General features: G+C 40.7%; 1 protein-coding gene across 1 annotated transcript in view; it reads right to left on the reverse strand.

Moving 5' to 3' along the window:
- Positions 1–266: 266 nt before the first annotated feature.
- The window catches only part of ACAA1 (acetyl-CoA acyltransferase 1), a 58354-nt gene continuing 40835 nt past the window's right edge, over positions 267–17785 (reverse strand). The window contains exons 8-12 of the mRNA XM_040353382.1: positions 14447–14637; positions 12907–13086; positions 12747–12802; positions 5193–5338; positions 267–1307 (exon numbers count right to left, since the gene is read on the reverse strand). Coding sequence (XP_040209316.1) covers positions 1232–1307; positions 5193–5338; positions 12747–12802; positions 12907–13086; positions 14447–14637 — 649 coding nt within the window. The 3' untranslated portion in view covers positions 267–1231. The remainder of the gene's footprint in view (positions 1308–5192; positions 5339–12746; positions 12803–12906; positions 13087–14446; positions 14638–17785) is intronic.

Here is a 17785-nt window from a genome sequence, read left to right on the forward strand (position 1 = left end):
GGTTGTAACATCACAAAATGTGGAAAATTTCAAGAAGTATGGATACTTTTTCAAGGCACTGTACTTTACAGTAAGGTTCTAGTACTGGTAAAATAAAGAATAAAAAGTCTACAAATAAGTGTACTATGAAGATATTTGTTTCCTTACTGATCTATTGTACATGTTTAAGATTTTTGGGCAAATGTAATGTCAGATTTCCTCTGCTGTCATATTTCTGGAGGTAAAAAAAAAAAAAAAACATACAAGACCAAAAATGGAACATGATATTTCTTATCCTTTGTTGTAAACTTGTTTATTATTAATAGAGCGTTCATTAGAAGAGTTACATTTTCATTGGTTATAAAGCAGAAATAGGTTTAATCTTGCATGTTATATTTGTACATCCCCTTTACAGACATTACCTAAAAATGCATTTACATTAAGAAATACAATTTTCTTATTTTGCAAAAACCATGTACATATGTTAAAAAAGGTCCCAGATCTTTAAATTAATTATTTTTCTGTTAATATGCAACAGAGAACAAAAGCTTTTTTATTACAAATACATTTATAAATTAAGTAACATGTACATTGATAAAATGAGTGGTTATTTTGCAACCAGTATAGAATTACAACGTAATTTCATTGAAAGTAATGAAAGCTGCATCATGTAAGCATAATATATAGATATCAGTGTTTAAGGTGTTAAGGGATCCACAATATTGGATTACATATTTCAAAATTAACTTGATTCTAGAGAAAGCATATAAAGTTAGGTAATGATCAACATGCTTTTCTACAGAGTGCAGCATTTAGTGCCCATAGAAATAAGCGCTGCGCCACCTGATGGACCAAATATGAAAATATTCTATGAACACACATTTTTAGTGGATACATTTACAATGGAATTTTCAGTAACACTTTTACCCAAGGCAACTTACAATCTAATACTTTCTACCAAAGACATATTCACACCATTTGTGCTACTTGTTGGTTGGTTGCCAGGTAACATAACAACATTATTATATCTTCTTATTGAAGAATATTGAACACCAGGTATGCAAAAGGAAAACATACCAGCTCCATGTATATGGGGTTCTTGGTGGCTAGCTTATCTTAGCACTGAAATTATTAGTATTAGAAAAAAAAAAAAAAAAAAAAAAAAATCACAGAAAAGCAGGTTGCACAGAAAAAAAAAAAGACAATTTAACCATCGTTTTGTGTTTCCAGCATAGAGTCAGGTGGTAACTATTTAAATTCCAGGATATTCAAACACAGCAGCTGCTCCCATTCCAGTACCTATACACATTGACACAACACCTAGGCCCCTGCAAAATAAGAAGCATATGTTGTAATCATGATATTTTGATAAAAGAACATGCAAAATACCGATTTAAAAGATTGGTCCTTACATGGATACCACTAAACTCAGAGACACTGGCTTCTTAAAAGCCAACAGACACAAAGGATATACAGTGCCAAACCCAATCAAACACCTATGTGGAATTCTGAAGAGACAAGTTGAGCATTACTCTCCATCCAGCATCCAGGCTCTAAAAGAGGCCATTCTTGAAGAATGGAAAAAGATAGATGTTGCAATATGTCACAAACTTGTTCATTCCATGCCTAGAAGACTTGGTGCTGTTCTTACAAATCACGGAGGCCATACAAAATACTAAGGGGCAGATCCACAGACATCTGCACGGGCGCAGCGTATCTAAGGTACGCTACGCCGCCGTAACTTATCTTTTTTAGTTTGAATCCACCACAAATCTGCGCCATAAGTTACGGCGGCGTAGTGTATCTATCGCGGCGTAAGGGCGCGGAATTTAAATGGCTGTGTTGGGGGCATGTTTTTTGTTAATACGTCATGACCCGACGTAAACAACGTTTTTTTGGAACTGCGCATGCGCCGTCCCTGGGGTATCCCAGTGCGCATGTTCGAAATTAAACCGGAACCCGCCAATGCTTACGACGGTGACGTCATTCTACGCAAATTCCTATTCGCGAACAACTTAGGCAAACGACGTAAAAAATTAAAAATTGTACGCGGGAAGGACGGCCATACTTAACATTGAGTACGCCTCAGTATAGCAGCTTTAACTATACGCCGGAAAAAGCCGAACGCAAACGACGAAAAAAAATGTGCCGGGCCGACGTACGTTCGTGGATTGCCGTAAATAGCTAATTTGCATACTCGACGCAGATTTCGACGGGAACGCCACCTAGCGGCCAATTGCAACTTCGATCCGACGGCGTACGAAGACGTACGCCTGTCGGATCTAGCCAAGATGCCGTCGTATCTTGTTTTGTGGATACAAAACAAAGATACAACACGGGAATTTTGAAATTACGCCGGCATATCAATAGATACGCCGGCGTAATTTCTTTGTGGATCTGCCCCTAGATGCAGTAGGTTTTGTTGTGGGGTGTATTCATTTTTGCATTAACTAATTCGAGTAAAACTGAAGATTTTGTAATCCAGGTTATATTATTAACCTTACTTTCATCATGTAATAACCTAAAAAAAAATTCGAAGTTGTTCTTGTGTTCATTGAGATATTGATTAAAATCTTACTTTCAAAAAGGGGTTACGCATTATTTATGCTGAGCACTGTAAATCTTGTATGCATCAATTTCCCAGATGCTTCTCTGTAAAAATTGTTGTTACACCATCACTGTGCTACCCATAGCCTGTACAAAGAACGCAGCAGGCCTGCCCACTACAGACTGCCTTGAGAAACTACAGGAAGGGTAGATGCAAAATCAGTCACCCTGCACAAGGAGAGAGAGCTGAAATCTTTATTACTGGAAACTCCTGAACAGTGAAAGTTTTACAGATCTGAAAGAAATACACAAAGGACACCAATAGGCTTATCACAGAGTTCAGCTTAACATTTTTAGGGTAATTCCATAGGTGAGAAAAACCTGCTACGTGTCCCAGCTCCAAGACCTCCTGCATATTACGTTTTAAATTCTTCATAGTCCAAAATAAAGCACAAATTTAGTTTTGTACTATGATTACAAAGCAAAACTTCCAGCTCACAATCTGTAATAAATTGATTCCTGGAATAGTTCCTGGTGATGGTAACACCATTAAAAACACCCTGCCATTTGAGAGCCAGCAGCCTACACTCCTGGACTCCCTGCTCTCAATCTGGGCTGACAGCTTGCCACTGATGATAGGGGACCAGTCAGAATGGTTCTGATCTGGTCTCCCAGATTCTCTTACATTTCCCCCAGGAAGCACTGTTCAGCTTGACGCAGTGGGGGTTATTTGCAACATCTGGTGAAGCTCTGCATACAAACCAATCAGCTTCCAGGTTTTATTACCAAAACAAAACTGAACAAGCTGAAGTTAAAAGGCAATTGGCTACCATGCACAGCTGCACCGGATTTTGAGTGACCTAGCGTTATTTTCCAGGAGGGCTGAAATATAAGCCCTACCCCAAAAATAAGCCCTAGTTTAACATGCTTTTAAAATCCTATAATCCTCTTTCACAGTAGAATATAATGTACAATGTGTATGTTTCTGTAATATAAATGCAGGCAAAGAGAGCTCTGGCGGGTCACAGAAGCGCAGAGCGGAGCTGTAATGAAGTTATATGGCACAATTATATTACAGGAACACACAGATTGTACATTATATACTACTGTAATAGAGTGGATTATAGGATTTTTCCAAGCATTTTTAGGGCCCCTTTCACACAGGCGGACCGTTCATTTCCACCCGTCAGTTTTTTAGGCGGACCTGAATGGACGCTCCATACAGGTCTATGGAGCGACAGATGTCAGCGGTGACATGTCCACCGACATCCGACCCGCTCTGATCCGCTAAAGTGTGACGGATGGAAACCTTATTTTCCATCCGACTGGTGGTTCAGATTGGATGAAAACGGATTTTACGGTCCGTCTTCATCCGATCCCCAATAGAGGAGAGCGGCACAGTTTGCAGAGACAGACATGTCATCTGCCTGCTTAGCGGGGATCGATGGAACTATCCCCACCGAGCCAAGCGGAGCCTGTACACGGACACGTCCGTGTAAAAGAGCCCTAACTCAGTTCACACTGGGGATTCATGACAGGTAGGGACAGAGGGAGAGAAGACAGCGCATTACATGGTAAGACCTACCCCGAAAATAAGCCCTACTGTGTCTTTTGTTGCCAAAATTAATATAAGGCTTAATATAAGGCCCAGGCTTATTTTCAGGGAAACACGGTATTAAATAACCAGGACTCAAACTGCACGTTTCAAAGAGGAAATAAACCCTGGTGGTGGGTTTTACTTCCTCTTTGTTTCCCTGCAAAGGTAAAGCATAATGGGCTACTATGCATCGCATAGTAGCCCATTATGTGTCACTTACCTGAAACCGAAGCCTGCAATGTCACCGCTGTTCCCTCTTCCACGAAGCGTCTATCTTCCTTCCGGGTATCGCGGCTCCGGCACTGTGATTGGCCGGAGCCATGATGACGTTACTTCCGCGCATGCGCGAGGCCAGTCACTACACAATCTCCTTTACAAACGGCACGCTCGCCGTTTCTAAAGTGCGCCATTTGTAAATATCACCTAAACTGTGGAGGTTTGGGAGATATTTCAAGCACCTACAGGTAAGCCTTAATTTAGGCTTAGCTGTAGGCAAAAGTGGTTGTAATGGGTTTACAACCAATTTAAAAGAAAAGTTTGGCCAAAGTCTCGCTCTTGTCACAGGAGTGCACTTTAGCCAACAGCGGGCTAATTTATGCTGTCCACTGGGGTCACAGTGCTGCTCCGGGCTCTGAAAGAATTCCGACCATATTGTCAGGATCCTCCCAGATGCCTAATCAGCAGCTGGCTTAACCTCTCGGCACACGGCTTAGAGCCAGAACCAGCGGCCCCCACCATTGCCCGGCGCTAAAGCAAGTGCTGGAGGGGCAGAGCCCTTTTCAATGCAAGATAATAGCATGCTAAACTTACTTGCTGCAGCTTGGCATTGCATGCTATTGCCAAGTCTCCAAGCTGCAAGACCCCCAGATCCTTTTCCATACTTAAAATTTCCTCAGATTTTCAGCTCCTTAAGACCGGCCGAGATTCGAACCATCTATGGCCAGCCTAGGAACTCAATTTCAGACAACTTGTCTTCAAAGACCCAAAACGTATAAGTAAACAGTGGGTGGTTCAACCAAAATCTGTGTTTCTGTGGACAGCTGAAAGCTCAGACTAGAAAATGTCATACCTTTTCCCCGTTCTCTTTAGCTCATTCAGTAAAGTGACTGTCTGTCGAGCTCCAGTGCAGCCCAGAGGATGCCCAAGGGCTATGGCTCCTCCATTAGGGTTAACTTTCTCCAGGGGAATGCCCAGCTTCTCCACGCAGTACACCGCCTGCATACACCAAAGAAAATAAAATGTGTTTTAAAAAGGAAAACGTATTACTACACTCAAGTCTTTTTGTGTGTGATGGAATGCTAAATATAAGTTCTAAATACAGCAAGCTCATACAATTCTATGTCACATCAGTCATAAAATATAGAGAAGTCCTGAGAAGCAGAACAAGCACAGCCCTCTTACATCCCACAATGCAATGCACCTCAGTTGGTTGGCAGGATTGCATTGTGGGATGCAGTCTACTGGAAACAATGAAGCTGCTTGGGAAAAATTGGGTGCGCTTTGGGTGCAATTGTATATGGAGGAAAGAATGGGTGGGACTTTAACCACTTCAACCAGAAAAATATGGCTGCTCAATGACCAGGCCATTTTTTGCGATACGGTACTGCGTCGCTTTAACTGACAACTGCGCGGTCTTGCGATGTTGTACCCAAACAAAATTGACGTCCTTTTTTTATCCCCACAAATAGAGCTTTCTTTTGGCAGTATTTATTTTTTGCACTATAAAACAAAAACAAAAAAAGCGACAATTTTGAAAAAACACAATGGGGGTTATTTATGAATGGCAAATCCACTTTGCTCTACAAGTGCACTGCAAGTGCACGTGAAAGTACGCTGAAAGTGCACTTGGAAGTGCAGTCGTAAATCTGAGGGCTAGATCTGAAATGAAGGGGAAGCTCTGCTGATTTTATAATCCAATCATGTGCAAGCTAAAATGCTGTTTTTTATTTTCCTTGCATGTCCCCCTCAGGCTTGCTGTGCACTTGTAGTGCAAAGTGGATTTTCCTTTAGTAAATATCCCCCAATATCTTTTACTTTTTGCTATAGTAAATATACCAAATTTTTTTTTTTTAAATGTTGCCTCAGTTTAGGCCGATGTGTATTCTACATATTTTTGGTGAAAAAAACGCAATAAGCGTCTATTGATTGGTTTGCGCAAAAGTTACAGGTCGGACACTTTTGACACATTTTTGGGATCATTGACATCCACAGAGCGATCAGTGCTATAAATATGTGAATGTCACTGGCAGGGAAGAGGTTGACACTAGGGGGCGATATAGGGGTTAACTGTGGTCCCTTACGTGTGTTCTAACTGTGTGGGGGGGGGGACTAACTATAGGAGATGACATTGTGTTTTCTATTTTATAGAAAGACACGATCTGTCCTTCTCTCCTCAGACAGCACACTGAACAAACCCCTGTGCTCCCACTCGTGCACGCAATTGCACGTAGCCCATGGCGATCGCGCCCACGCGCATTGGGTTCCCCCGCCGCGCAGCGGGCGCGCAAACCTCTGGTGGCTCTCCTGGGCGAAGCCGTATATGTACAGGATTTCACCCAGGAGAGCCATTCGGTTAAATGAGACACAAAGAATATAGGTCTCCATCCCTAAATCAGAAACAAGAGGGAAAAGTTTGGGGCGTATGACAGACCATTGGGTAAAAATGTATAAACGTATTTATTGTCAAAAGAGTGAACCTAGCACATAACAGTAGTCATGCAAAATGTCATATATGTCCCCAACATAAAAACATGTCATTATACATAAATAAAAAAAAAAAAAAACACATAAATGGTAAAACAGCACATGCCATGTACTAGCATACATGGCTCCATATAATAAAATAATAGGTGGTAACAGGTCAAAATGTGAGAGTATAAAAAAGACATGATATAATAGAGTCATGACTACGTCCTGGATATACTGATGTGCTTTGTGGTACAAACCACTCTTCAGGGACGAATGCGTGAACGTGTCTGAAAAAGACATAAGTACCAATAAATCTAATAATCTGACAAGGAAAGAGGAGATGGATATCAAATCCTGATAGCTTACATGGGGCTGAAAAGCAAAAACATGCGCCATTATCGAACAAGGAGCCCATAGAGTAGTCTGTCACAGGATCAATAAATTGGAAGGGCTCTCGCGCTATCGGTGCTAAATACTATGGGGGGGGGGGGGCACTGCTGCAGTTACCTGGAACCGGTCCTGGCCGGAAATGTGTGAATGAAATAGATGATGGTGACTGCGCTGTGTGAGGAAGGGTAAAGAGCAGATGCACAAGGAAGTGAGTAGCAAAAACCCACCACTGAGTAATCGCTAGAGCCAGTGAGGGTAGGAGGTCTGTGAGTCAGTAATGGTGAGCATAAATTAAATATTAATCATACACTATAATTAAATTAAATGATGAACATCACAAACATGAGAAGCATGTAAAACCAAACAGCTTAGTTAATGTGAATAGTGCCAAAAAGTTCAAATATAACACAATCCAGATGAGGTCCCAGAAGTGGGAAGATGTGGGACCGTAATAGGTAAAGAAGTCAAATAACAGCTTAGTTGATGTGAATGGTGCCAAATAGTTCAAATATAACACAATCCAAATGGAGTCCCATAAGTCCCAGAAGAGGGAAGATGTGGGACCACAATGAGGTAAAAACGTAAAATAACACAAATAAAGTCTTAAAGTGCACTGTGAACGATAATAGAGACCCAAGGGGGTGCCAAAAAGTTCAAATAAAACACAATCCAAATGGAGTCCCAGAAGTCCCAGAAGAGGGAAGATGTGGGACCGTAATGGGGTAAAAACGTCAAATAACACAAATGAAATCTTAAAGTGCACTGTGAACAATAATAGAGGCCCAAGGGGGTATCCCGTGGTTGAACAGCAGACTTCGGTGCGCACACCTCTAGTGGTATAAAAGGCTCACCTCCAGGCCATAGCACGGACAGCCTAAAACCAATTAACACACTGTATGTTCACAGGCTCAGCAGGGTAGAGGTGACATCAAAATCTCCAAATCAAATGGTCATGTTGAAAGTGAAAGACAAGGGCAAATATGGCATAATACTGTGACTGCAGGTGTGGAAGATAATATATCACATGCACGTGCACTCACATGGAGGCCTCTAGCAGCGGGCCTATCTCCTACGAACATCGAGTTTGTGCGATCCGTCTTGATAGGTGTACTTCCTCTATCTTTCGTTACCACCTAGGCATCCACTGGGTATTGGGTGCTCGGAGGGGTATATAAACAAAAGACAAAAAGAAGGCAATGGTGCAGCTCCGCATAAAAAGGTTTAATAAAATGTCCCCTGATGAAGTCATGTGACATGACGCCACGCGTAGGGACAGGAAGTACCAGACCCCACACATCCTAACAGGAGGAACACGTGCACGGCGCTCGTTTTGTTTGGAAACATCTCACCATTGGAAATGTGAGTTTTTAACTTTTCTTTTATTAAACCTTTTTATGCGGAGCTGCACCATTGCCTTCTTTTTGTCTTTTGTTTATATACCCCTCCGAGCACCCAATACCCAGTGGATGCCTAGGTGGTAACGAAAGATAGAGGAAGTACACCTATCAAGACGGATCGCACAAACTCGATGTTCGTAGGAGATAGGCCCGCTGCTAGAGGCCTCCATGTGAGTGCACGTGCATGTGATATATTATCTTCCACACCTGCAGTCACAGTATTATGCCATATCTGCCCTTGTCTTTCACTTTCAACATGACCATTTGATTTGGAGATTTTGATGTCACCTCTACCCTGCTGAGCCTGTGAACATACAGTGTGTTAATTGGTTTTAGGCTGTCCGTGCTATGGCCTGGAGGTGAGCCTTTTATACCACTAGAGGTGTGCGCACTGAAGTCTGCTCTTCAACCACGGGATACCCCCTTGGGCCTCTATTATTGTTCACAGTGCACTTTAAGATTTCATTTGTGTTATTTGACGTTTTTACCCCATTACGGTCCCACATCTTCCCTCTTCTGGGACTTCTGGGACCTCATCTGGATTGTGTTATATTTGAACTTTTTGGCACTATTCACATTAACTAAGCTGTTTGGTTTTACATGATTCTCATGTTTGTGATGTTCATCATTTAATTTAATTATAGTGTATGATTAATTTTTAATTTATGCTCACCATTACTGACTCACAGACCTCCCACCCTCACTGGCTCTAGCGATTACTCAGTGGTGGGTTTTTGCTACTCACTTCCTTGTGCATCTGCTCTTTACCCTTCCTCACACAGCGCAGTCACCATCATCTATTTCTTTCTGTCACAGTAGCTGAGGTATGGGACAACTGCCATGTGCCGTTTTACCATACACGTGTGTTCATATATGACGTTTTCATGTTGGGGACATACCGTATATGAAATTTTGCATGTATACCATTACGTGCTAGGTTTACTCCTTTGACAATAAATACGTTTATACATTTTTTCCCAATGGTCTGTCATATGCCTCATCTAAAGTCCTGAGCTTTTCCCTCTGGTTTGGGTGCAATTGAGATAATTTGAAAAATGCAATTGTCTTTGGCAAGTACTAAATGAAGCCTGCTAATACATAATGTAAGATTTGTGAGTGCTGGTTTCCTTTAAAGTGCATACTCTATACTCTACTATTACTGAGCGAGTCCCATATTGCTATAACACAGTGAATGTTTGCATAAAGGTTGCTGTTACTTAGTAAGTTTGAGGGGTCATTCTGCCTGCCAGGGTGGATAAAAATCAATGATTAAAAACAAAAAAACACTACTGATTTTCTAAATTAAAATCATATTTATCAAATTTATTTTAATAAAATGCTTTTGCACTAAAAATCTATCTAACATATAGTTTTCTATTTAAGATACATTAATAATTTAGTTTATTCAGCATGTAATGAAGCTTAGTTATGTAGCATGAGGCTACATAACTAATGGTAAACTCATTCAATGTATCCAAGCTCTGCAAGCTGAGATAACATGCACTGTATTGATGCATTCACACAATTTCACAGTAACCATGAGATAAAAAAAATATTCCTTTATCCCTTTATTTGCACTACACTATGTACACTTCAAACTGTATGATTGAATAGGTTCTGAGATCGCTGTTTTACTAACCTGACATTAAATTATTATAAATAGGAAACCTTCATTTTGTTTGCAAATATTAACCACTTAAGGACCCCTCACTGTACATATACGTCATTTTTTAAAAGATGGATATCTCGGTAACGGCAGCAGCTGTGTTACCGAGATAAAGGACCGAGCTGCGGTCCTTTAAACGATAACGGTGGTCTCTGCGGCGGATTCGCCGCAAGATCACCGTTATCGACAGCGGGAGAGGGGGTTCCCCCTCCCGCCGATTACCTCCTGCTCGGCTGGGATACGAGTGAGGGCAAGATGGCCCCCACCCGTCCCCATAGCATAGCAGGGCGGAAGCGATGTCAAAACGTCACTTCCGCCCATGCTTCTTAAAGCAATATTTTCTTGTCATTTTTTCAAATGACAATTTTTTTTTTTTTTTGCATTTTAGTCTAAATATGAGATCTGAGGTCTTTTTGACCCCAGATCTCATATTTAAGAGGACCTGTCATATTTTTTTTTATTAAAAGGGATGTTTACATTCCTTGTAATAGGAATAAAAGTGATCCATTTTTTTTTTGTGTGTGTAAAAATTAATAAAAATAAATAAGAAAACAAAAACATTTTTTTTTAAAGCGTCCCGTCGAGCTCGCGCGCAGAAGCGAACGCATACGTGAGCAGTGCCCGCATATGAAAACGGTGTTCAAACCACACAAGTGAGGTATCACCGCGATCGTTAGAGCGAGAGCAATAATTCTAGCCCTAGACCTCCTCTGTAGCTCAAAAGATGCAACCTATAGAATTTTTTAAACTTTGCCTATGGAGATTAAGGGTAAAAGTTTGACGCCATTCCACGAGCAGGCGCAATTTTGAAGCGTGACATGTTGGGTATTATTTTACTCGGCATAACATTATCTTTCACAATATATAAAAAAATTGGGCTAACTTTACTGTTGTCTTATTTTTTTATTCAAAAAAGTGTAATTTTTCAAAAAAAAAGTGCGCTTGTAAGACCGCTGCGCAAATACGGTGTGACAAAAAGTACTGCAATGACCGCCATTTTATTCTCTAGGGCGTTAGAAAAAAATATATATAATGTTTGGGGGTTTTAAGTAATTTTCTAGCAAAGAAAAATATTTTAATCTTGTAAAAGCCAAATCTGAAAAGCAGGTTAGGTCCTTAAGTGGTTAAAGATTCTAACTACCAGCAAGAAAAAGTCCTTACATTAAGAGCACCGTTTGATTTCATGGCAGTGCCTGTTAGCGGCATCCACTCGCCTGCTGCCACACCATTGTGCACGTCATTTTGTTATATGGCGGGCGGGAAGTGGTTAAGAAAGTGTAGTGAGCATTTGGGCATTATATTTTTAAAGCATAACTTCACTCTCTCAATCAACATTGACTAATTTTAACACTTCATGTACACACAGACTAGGTTGACTGTCAGCGGCGGTAAAACGCAGGAAAATTGTGCTACGATTTTACTGCATTTTGTGGCTGGGAGGTCAAAACGTTCCTATCCTGAACGCGATTCAGGAGAGGGAGGTTCAACCTCCCCTAACCGCAGCAGCTTCTAAACTCCTGTAAAAGCCTATGTGTACATGGACACAAACTTGTATGGGGTAGAGTTTAGGAGCTTTGGCAACAAAAAAAACACCCCAGTTTAGATGCTGTAGTGTACACGACCCGTAATTCTAATGCTGCTAGCATTTGTAAATGGATAGTAAACTACATCAAACATATTTTTAAATTTCTTCAGCTACTTCCTGGTTTCCATGCCTAAGCAAAATGTCATCATACATCCCAGGAATCTTCAATAGGGGAGGGAGGGATTTCTCAGCTAAACACACCCTCTCCTGCTTCCAAAAGGTAAATGCTACATGAATCATCTGCCCTTACTCAAAATGGCCACAGCCAGGAATGGCAGGGGTCTTTTTCAAAGTGATTTCTTAACAAAATAAAGCACGCTTTATAAATAAAGTTTGCTTTTAATATTACAAAAATAGCATTTTTGGTTTGTGGTTCTCAGATGAAGTGTAGTTCTGATATACCGGTAGCTATTGTTCGTAGGGAGGCAGGCGTTGCTAGGGCCATTGTTCGGTAAAGCCAGCATGCAGAAAAATGTGGCAGCTATTGTGACTGTATTGGCAGCTGGCGACAGACTGAGCCAAGTTTGCATTTCTCATACGCTGGCAAGACAAGTCAGTCTCGCATAATGCCAGCTGTTAACAGTTACATTATCGGCAAAAATGCTCAATATCTGGGATTTTGCACTTTCCTAAACTCCGTATTTCTAAAGTTCTTGTTTTGTATAATCAATATCTGTGCAGGCAATAAAATATTAAAATACTAGATTTACGCAAGATTCAGCACTAGTTTAAAGACTTCAGAAGTTTTAACTACTTAATGAAAAATTAAATGTAGTTTAAAATACAACAAATTATATTCACTTCATTCTGTAAAACGTGTTTGAAGCTGACCAGGTTGTGTCGTCGTTGGGCACCTAATGTATTCGCTGAAATAGTTCATCAGAGAACAGAACTCACCTGACTGGCAAATGCTTCATTAATTTCATACACGTCAATATCATCAATTGTGAGACCTGTAGGCATAAACAAGATTTAAAACATTTATATCATTTATATTATCACACTTTACATTAAATAGTCTGCAGTTAACAGATTAAACAAACCAGTTAATACCGACCTGCTTTCTCTAAAGCCACAGGTATAGCATAGGCTGGTCCTATCCCCATAACATCAGGAGGGACCCCCACTACAGCAAAGGACCTTAGCACCCCCATGATGGGAAGCCCCAGACGCGTGGCTGTTGATCGTCTAGCTAGCAAAACTGCTGCAGCTCCATCACTTACTTGACTGGCATTGCCTGTACACATAGGACAAAAAAAAGTGACTTTTACACTCCATTGAGAAAAACAAAAACTCAGCAGCTGAAGTTTGCTTATAGAAGAAATAAATACAAATAAATGATGATTCAAAGTCATTGTGACAGAGGGGTAGCAGCATGAAACAACTGGTCACATTAAAGAATGCATCTGTAATAAATTCAAAGTATTAAGCGCAAAATTAACCAGATACTGTACTTTCTTTGCAGTATATAGAAAAACATAGATAGTATGACAACAGACAGTAGGATGCAATCTTTCCTCTTGACATTTTAAGCAAGAAATCAGGGGCCTAGATACAAGTGGGTCCAAATACCCTCTGCTCTCCAGAGCATGTGCTGTGCAGCAGCCATTGCTAACAGCCACCGGGCACCTGAAGCACAGCAGCCATTCCTGCCACCTGTCAGACTCCAGAGATGTAACAGTTCATTTATGTTTATCCAACGCAGAGAACGGTACACACAGATAAGGTACAAATGCAAGTTTTATTACAGGCACTTCTATAGCCCCATCAATTTATGCAGTGCGTTACATATATATTGTAGGATCATATCAGTCCCTGCCCTCAAAGAGCTTACAATTGAAGGTCCCTAACTCAGATACATACATACTAGGGCCAATTTAGACAGTAGCCAATTATCCTACCAGCATGTCTTTGGAGTCTGGTAGGAAACCAGAGTACCCAGAGTAAACCTACGCAAGCACAGGGAGAATGTGCAACCTCCGTGCAGGTAGTGTCATAGTTGCGTTTTGAACCAATTAACCTAGTGATGGGAGCAGGAAAATTTATATAAGAGGGGGATACGCTGATGTAAGGGGGGCACTGAAAAATGGAGAAGGACATTGATTTAAGGAGGGACACCGATTTAACCACTTACGGACCAGCTCTCGCCGATATATATCGGCACTTTGAAGAGGGACATCTCCGTTATGGCAGCAGCTAGCTACCATAACCCAGATAGCATCTTCTTCAGTGAGCGGTCCTCTTTCAGCTAAAAGTGGTCTCTGCGGCGTATTCGCCCTAGATCTCCTCTAACTCAAAATATGAAACCTGTAGAATTTTTTAAATGTCACCTATGGAGATTTTTTAAGGGTAAAAGTTTGTTGCCATTCCACGAGTAACGTATACTGTATTACTATTCTTTTCTATCCCTGCCTCTGAAGGTTTGCCATTAGAATACTGCTCTAAAAAGTTCATCCACCGCCAAAGAGCATCTTATCCACTTAAAACCATGTGGTGGAAATTTCAAACACATCATGAAATATACAATATAGCACCATAATTAAATGGCACAACTGCTTGTCTTAGTTAAAAGGGCACAAATGAGCTAAGCTACATACCAGCAGTAGTGCTTCCATCTTCTTTAAAGGCTGGTTTAAGTTTTGCCAGCCCCTCCAGGGTGGTGCTTGGCCGGATGCCATCATCCTCACTTACTGTGATGGTCTTTGTATTCCCTTGATCATCAGTGATTGTGGTGGTTACAGGAACTATTTCAGCCTTGAAGCGGCCTGCCCTTTGTGCAGCTGCAGCCCTAAAAATGTGAGATTATATTAGAGATCTCTTTGCATGCTGCTTTGTATGTGTGAAGGGGAATTCATAGTGATGTGAACAGCTAATCTAACACTACACCGAGAGCACCAGCATAAGATCAGTGTCATGAGAAGCATAATCTGCTCTTATGATATACAGGGGTGTTGATTTATTAAAGTAGTAGAGCATGTCATTTTTACCAAGCTTAGTGAATGAGGTAAAGCTGTATTGACCTACCCAATCACATACAAAAAAAATACTTTTTAAATTAATGTTTAATGGACAACATACTTATTTTTATTTAGATCATCACCAACTGGGTATAGTGCCACCTGCAGGAGTGGAGCACCCACTACATCTACAAAAAAAAAAAAAAAACACAAGACAGGCTACATCAAGGAACTAGCTAGCTCCATGCCACAAACAGGTTTGGCTGTGACAGCTCAGTTTTCTTGTGGGCAGCAACGTGTGTGTGTGTGTGTGTGTGTGTGTACATTATTAGTTTGTAGCTTCTCTCTTCAGCCTATCCATGGCTCCTTGGAAGTTTGTCATGATGCTGGTGCTGCCTTAAGGTCATCTGTCCACTCTGCACAGATGGATGAAGCGAGATGGACATGATTGCACACATTTGCCTTCATATACGCCTTTTTGGTGAGTGGCCACTCGTGGGGGATGTTTGGGTCCATATCCAGCAGCGATAACATCACAGCAGCAACACCCTACCATTGAAGCTTCTAATGTGGAGACTATATGCAGGCTTGTTTGATCTCTGTAAATCAAGATCTATACTATCTGGTAAGAGGCTGCTTTTTTCTAAGGAGCACTTTTTGGAGCACTGGAGCACCTTTTAAAAGTGGATGTTTGTCCATAAGCACTTCATATTTTCATATAAGTGGATCCTATGGGCTTTGAGTTGAATGATTTATTGATATTTTAATTCAATATGATATGTTTGTTATTCATCTGTGCACTTACACTTTATTCTTGTATACCCGCTTATTTTAGTGATTCACATAATAATTATCACGTTATAACATTTAAGGGAATAGCGTACCATTTTTTACACATTTTCAACAGTCTAGTTGTTGGAACACAACATGAGTTAAAGCGGAGGTTTACCCTAAAAAACATCTATGTACCATCACATCCAGCATACTTGCATCAGCTACAGTATGCTTTTTTTTTGCGCTGTATTTACCGTTTAATCCTTCAGTTTCTTTTCAGACTCCCGTGGGAGTTCCTATGAAGAGGAGAACATGATTGACGTCAGGCTATGGCGCGTCACGCGTTTCGAAAATAGCCGGACTAGGTCTCGGCTCTTCACGGCGCCTGCGCACGGACTAGGAGCTGACTGCGCAGGCGCCGTATACAGCCGAGTCCTATTTCGGCTATTTTCGGAACGCGCCATTGCCGGACGTCAATCCTGTTCCCCTCTTCATAGGAACGCCTATTTCCCGCAGGAGTCTGAAAAGAAACTGATGTAAATACGGTAAATACAGCGCAAAAAAAAAAAAACATACTGTAGCTGACGCAAGTATGCTGGAGGGGATGGTATATCATTATTTTAGGGTGAACCTCCGCTTTAATATAATTTCTGATATTTTTACTCCCTGGGAGGACAGGCAGATGCCCCCCAAGTTGGAATGTAACCAATTACGCCTCTAACTTTGCATGACAAAGCCGGCTCTGATCTGACAAACACGAGAGGATGGGAATCATTGATTAACCACTCTGCAAGCAAGCTTGAAAGAGAGCTATGGCTGCCAAGATAATTGATGACAAAGATCAACAGATACATGGACAATGCTGCCCCTAGAGACCAATATGGCAAGATGGTCAGTAATATAATCTAGTGAGAAGAACTACCTCTTGGCAATATCTTATTGGACAGGAGGCAAGTGGGGGTGGTTACGAGTGGGTGTAAATGTTTGTGCAAAAAGTACACATGGAAGAGAGATCGGCCTCTTTCGCTCCTGGCTTGCATGTGAGAGCCTCATGGCTGCTGGCTTTGGCCTAAGCCTCATGGCTATGGCCCTCTTTTACCACCCAGAGCCCAGCCGATGAGACCATGTCTAGAGGATTGTGATAAATATCTTTGATAAACTGCTGTTATATGCTTTGTATATTTTACGTTAATGTTTTCATATTATCGGTTCCCTATTTTCTTGGGAAATAAATAAGATATTGTTACTAAGCAGATGGGTTTGTTTTCATGGCTAACCTTATGTCATTATGTTTATCAGAGGTTTTATAGACTAGCTAATTATAGGCTTAGACAAGTTAATACATTTATGCAATAGATAGTAGAGGTAATCTGTAAACACCTTTCGAAACAATAGTTATATAGTTTATGTTTATTAGTTAATTATTGCATAATTTACTTCACTAGTATTCAAATTTATTGGGTCCCAGCAATATTGGCTAAGTGCAATACTTATTTTGTAAAAAGGCAAAAAAACTCTTGGGCAGACACTGCAGATGCAGTAGGGGCTCCATGGGGTTACTACACTAATATATGCTTACCCTCCAGTAAAACATTTGCCACGGGTACTACACTAGATTGAAGTTGAGGGGATTCTGATGACACTTTTGGCTCCAGATTAGCCATGCAGGTCATGATATGTAAATCTTGAACATCTTGTAGTGGACACTCCTTGGTGTCCACTACTTCAAGAAGAATCGCTGTCTCAAAGCACTATTTGGTTGAAAGCCAAGTCCTGAGGGTTAGGGGTTTATCTAATGCAATCATCCACACTATGCTTAAGGCTCACAACGCCACATCTTGTAAGATTTATAGATAGTGGAATAAAGTGTAGCGCTTAAATCATGTATATCATAACAGTAAACATGATGATTATATATAAGAAAGAAAGTCTCCAATATAATAGTAAGTGAGACACACTAAATGAGGCGACAATAAAAAACGAAATATATAAAATTATAGTCTGTATGGTAGCAATCCACCGAATAATAAATATAAATAATTAGTATATGTGAAGGTCAAAGTATAACATAATAGTCCAAAAAATTGGATTCCACCCAGTGAAGGTAAATGATGTAAAACAGGAAAAAACTTTTCTTCCTTAAGTGAAAAATAACCACCACCAGTTGAAAAATGGAGGCTTACCAGAAAGAATAGACTTGTGATG

Source organism: Rana temporaria, chromosome 5 (genome assembly GCF_905171775.1).
Source record: "Rana temporaria chromosome 5, aRanTem1.1, whole genome shotgun sequence".
In the NCBI taxonomy this organism is placed as follows: domain Eukaryota; kingdom Metazoa; phylum Chordata; class Amphibia; order Anura; family Ranidae; genus Rana; species Rana temporaria.